The sequence below is a fragment of the Notechis scutatus genome, chromosome 2, assembly GCF_049901735.1.
Source record: "Notechis scutatus isolate UNSWTSFEM ecotype Mainland chromosome 2, rNotScu1.2, whole genome shotgun sequence".
Classification (NCBI taxonomy): domain Eukaryota; kingdom Metazoa; phylum Chordata; class Lepidosauria; order Squamata; family Elapidae; genus Notechis; species Notechis scutatus.
This window is the reverse complement of record NC_142010.1, coordinates 167,564,047-167,567,994: the sequence shown is the minus strand read 5'-3', so window position 1 is coordinate 167,567,994 and position 3,948 is coordinate 167,564,047. Positions and strand designations below refer to the sequence as shown.

Here is a 3,948-nt window from a genome sequence, read left to right as displayed (position 1 = left end):
TGAGCTACAAATATTGTCCTTTATTAATAAATTGATTTGTCTGGAATCCAAAACAAGGCGAATGCATAAATTGTACTTTGTGGAAATTTTCTTGTTGATCAGAGAACAGATTTTTTATTTTTTTAAAAAAAACTTGTTGCAATCAATTAAACATTTACAACAGGGAACATTTTTGCATAAACATTTCCTGCTTCAGTGCATTTAAGGAAATACTTCCTCTAAGAAGTTACCTAATGTAACATCTATATTTATCACTTAAAAACAAAGGAATTTATTTTTTGCAATAGTGTCTCATTATGAGCAGACTGTTATTTACACAGTGGATTTAACTTGGTTGCTATCCCCCACCCAGTACAGAGGCGCCCTGTGCATTTCCAAAATGTTTTTCCAAAGACATCCCAATGCTTTAAAACTAGTGTGGATAGTCACATTGGTCTGCAAGGAAAGGGAAATTTTGCTCCATTTGTAGATGTTATTCCAGGGAGAAATGGGCTCAATCAGAAATCACACATGATTTCTCTAATGTGGACATTTATGAACAATTACTTAATCAGTCAATCTGTAAAAACTCATATAGATGATTTTTAATCAGTTCTGATCAATAGTAATAATAATGCGGACCATTGTTCATTACAACTTATATTTGTTCCATTGTCAGAGTGAGACTGCTATTAGCGCAATGGTATTAAAGCTCAAAAAAGTGGTTCTTTTCGCATTCTAATCATTCACAACTAACATTATTACAGCATTTTAAAAAAAGCATCTTTCATAGTTTTGCTGTTTAGACAGTATATCATGGGGTTGAATATGGGTGTGACAATGCTATAGAAAAGAGAGACTATTTTGTCCTGCCCTGGAGAATGGCTGGACTCTGGTCTCATGTACATAAATATGGCGCTGCCATAGAAAAGCACCACAACTGTCATATGGGAACCACATGTAGAGAAAGCTTTGCGCTGCCCTTGTGCAGATTGGATTTTCAAGACGGCTGCTAAGATGCGGATATAAGTCATCAAGATAAAGGAGATGGGAATAAGTAAGGTGAAAATGCACCCCACCCAAGTAACCGTTCGAACCATTTGGGTATCGGCACATGCTAGCTTCAGCAAAGCCGGCATTTCACAAAAGAAATGATCAATCAAATTAGAACCATAGAACGGCAATTGCCAGGTAAGAACAGTATGGACCACTGGCACTAAAAAACCAGTAGTCCAGCAGATCAAGGCTAATCTCATGCACACTGTCTTGTTCATGAGGGAGACATAATGCAGTGGGTGGCATATTGCTACATACCTGTCATAGGCCATTACTGCAAGCAAAATGCACTCAGTAATAGCCAATGCCAGGAAAATATGCATCTGTATGGCACAGGCAGCCAATGAGATGGTTTGTCTTGGGCTCTGAAGATTAGCCAACATCTGAGGGACAGTGCTGGAAGTATAGCAGATGTCCACACAGGCAAGTTGGCCCAGGAAGAAATACATGGGGGTGTGCAGTCGCACATCCAACCAAATGAGCATCAGGATGATTGTATTGCACACCAGAGTCAGAACATAGACAATTGAAAAAAGTCCAAGCAAAAAAAGACGGATCTTCAAGCTCCTGGAAAGACCAAGCAGAAGGAATTCAGTCACAGATGTTTGGTTCATCATGATGGAGTTGTTGTTTTTTGTTTCATTGGATGTATGGACAAGGACCTATATATATATACACAGGGAACAAAAAAAATTGATTGTGCTTATAAATCTTACACAAACATCTTGAGACAATTTTACCAATGCATTCCATTATGTGGGGGGAAAACCCTCTCACTTTATTATATTCTCAGCATTCATTTCAATATTTGAAAAGGGAAAGAAGCCTACTTATATAGATACACATTTCCATGGAACCAGGACACCTGCATGACAGGGATTTTGGGAGAATATGCACACCTGCAAAGTTTTCCCTTTGCAAAGACTGCAGTGATTAGAGAGTATTGGGCAGTACCATACTTCTTCCCCCCAAAGATACATATGGGGATGGCCATTGGAAAAAGCTATCATGTCTGTGACATACAGTATATGATGCTGGTCACAATTTTTAAAACTTTCAAAAGTATATGATACTCTAAAAGTTATATTATTCCGGTAGATAATTGTTCAATACAACCTTGGGAAATGGTTGATAAATCTGGCTAATTAAAATCCCTTGCAGTGAAATAGATTCAGTAATCATGAATTATCACCAGTTCATATAAAAATTAAGAGCATTGATCAGTGTATGTAATTTTAATGCATACAGTAACTGCATTTTTTTTCCTCCAGCAGACAACAATATTGGCTTTAAATACTATACCCCAATTTCACATATATATGAATGGTACAGCTGCTGTAAAAAAACATACGTAATAAGAACAGCACTGAAAGGCAAACTACGAATATAATAATGCCCTTCCGTAAATCTATGTTAAGAGCATGCATGATACGCTATAAACACAAGTGGTCTCTACCGGCAAAGAAAAATACGGTAGAACAAGAAAATATATCTGCCCCCAAACCCCAAATGGTTAGGGGACAGAACAGTCACTGGGTCTCTTAATTTCAGACTAAAGATGAGGAAGGACAACCATTACCAAACATGACCATATTCCATTATAGAAACAGGATAATGGAATTTCTACATTTCTTCTATAATGTTAAAAGTAAAACTGTGAAACCAAATGCGAGGGGATTGTACCCACACCCACACTTAAAAGTATATATTTTGGTGGCATCAGATAGATGAGAGACAGGCCATTGAATGAATAAGTGCTCTTTCTCTTCTTAATAATTCCAATATAACAGCCAATCCTTTTGTCTAAAGACATATCAGTGCAGCATCATTGTTTAAACATGAAACAAAAACTTGAATTAGTCTCCTCTAAATATTATAAGTAACATTTTGATACTCTATAAGGATTCGGGCACTGATTTATTACTATGGGATGTTCCACCTCAATTCTAGCAGTCTTGCAAATAACTAATACCTACCTTAGCAGAACCATAATTTATGCCCATCTTCCCCTTGTGGTTCTTCTCTCAGTTTAGATTCCACCCTTACCTGCCCATTCTACACTCCATATACCTCTCCTTGTGCCATCTCCAAACTTCATCCAACTTCCAGAATTGCAAGTCATATGTAGCTCAGCCCTTTCTGAAGACTTCTTCCTAGATGTGCCCAAAAGGACCATCATCAGTGAACTACGCTTACTACAATTGAAACTATCCCTTCACTTGTAGCTCTGCTATGATCCACAAAGCGTTCCTTAAAAAAGACCAGCAGAAGCTGTGCAAAGCCCACTTCTTTTCCAACTCATTTACCTGAAGCACAAATATTCCCTCAGAGATCTTGTCTCCTGCTCCCTTGTTACAACAAGTGCGGGCTGAAAAATAAATCCCACTTCACTTAGTAGTGAAATAGTGATGTCTAATGCTTAAGAGGTGACAAGGGATACATAACGCTCCTGAGAGAATGGAGGAATCCATGGATTGGGACCCAGCCATATCATTATGTAAATCCAAAGATGAAAAGACTGTCGACAAATATGTGCTAATCCCTTTAGATTCTTGCCTCTCAAAATAATTATTACTCATATTTTCAATACTTTACTTTCTAAGAAATAACTAAGAAATAGCTAAATTAGAATTTGTGTTCAACATAAATACCATATCTATATTTGAAAACTTTACTGTCCCTGTCAAATAATGCACACCCAAACACAAAGAAGCAAATAATTGCCCTATTAGCAAATATTATTTTTTTAACTGACCTTAACCCATGTCAACATAAGTTCCCTCAGTGAAGTAATAAAGTGTTCCAGAACGCTGAGCATGTAGATCTTTCATGGTCAACATTGTAACCTTATATATTCATTATTTTTATTGAATTTGAGATTCTGGTTAATTCATGAAGTAAAAGCCACAGAAA

The 3,948-nt window shown here is 37.0% G+C and overlaps 1 protein-coding gene across 1 annotated transcript; it reads right to left on the bottom strand.

Moving 5' to 3' along the window:
* Window positions 1-294: 294 nt before the first annotated feature.
* Window positions 295-1,690, bottom strand: LOC113430987 (olfactory receptor 2A12-like). The gene has a single exon (XM_026693368.2). The coding sequence runs from the start codon at window positions 1,650-1,652 to the stop codon at window positions 741-743; it is 912 nt and encodes a 303-aa protein (XP_026549153.2). The 5' UTR covers window positions 1,653-1,690; the 3' UTR covers window positions 295-740.
* Window positions 1,691-3,948: the final 2,258 nt, after the last annotated feature.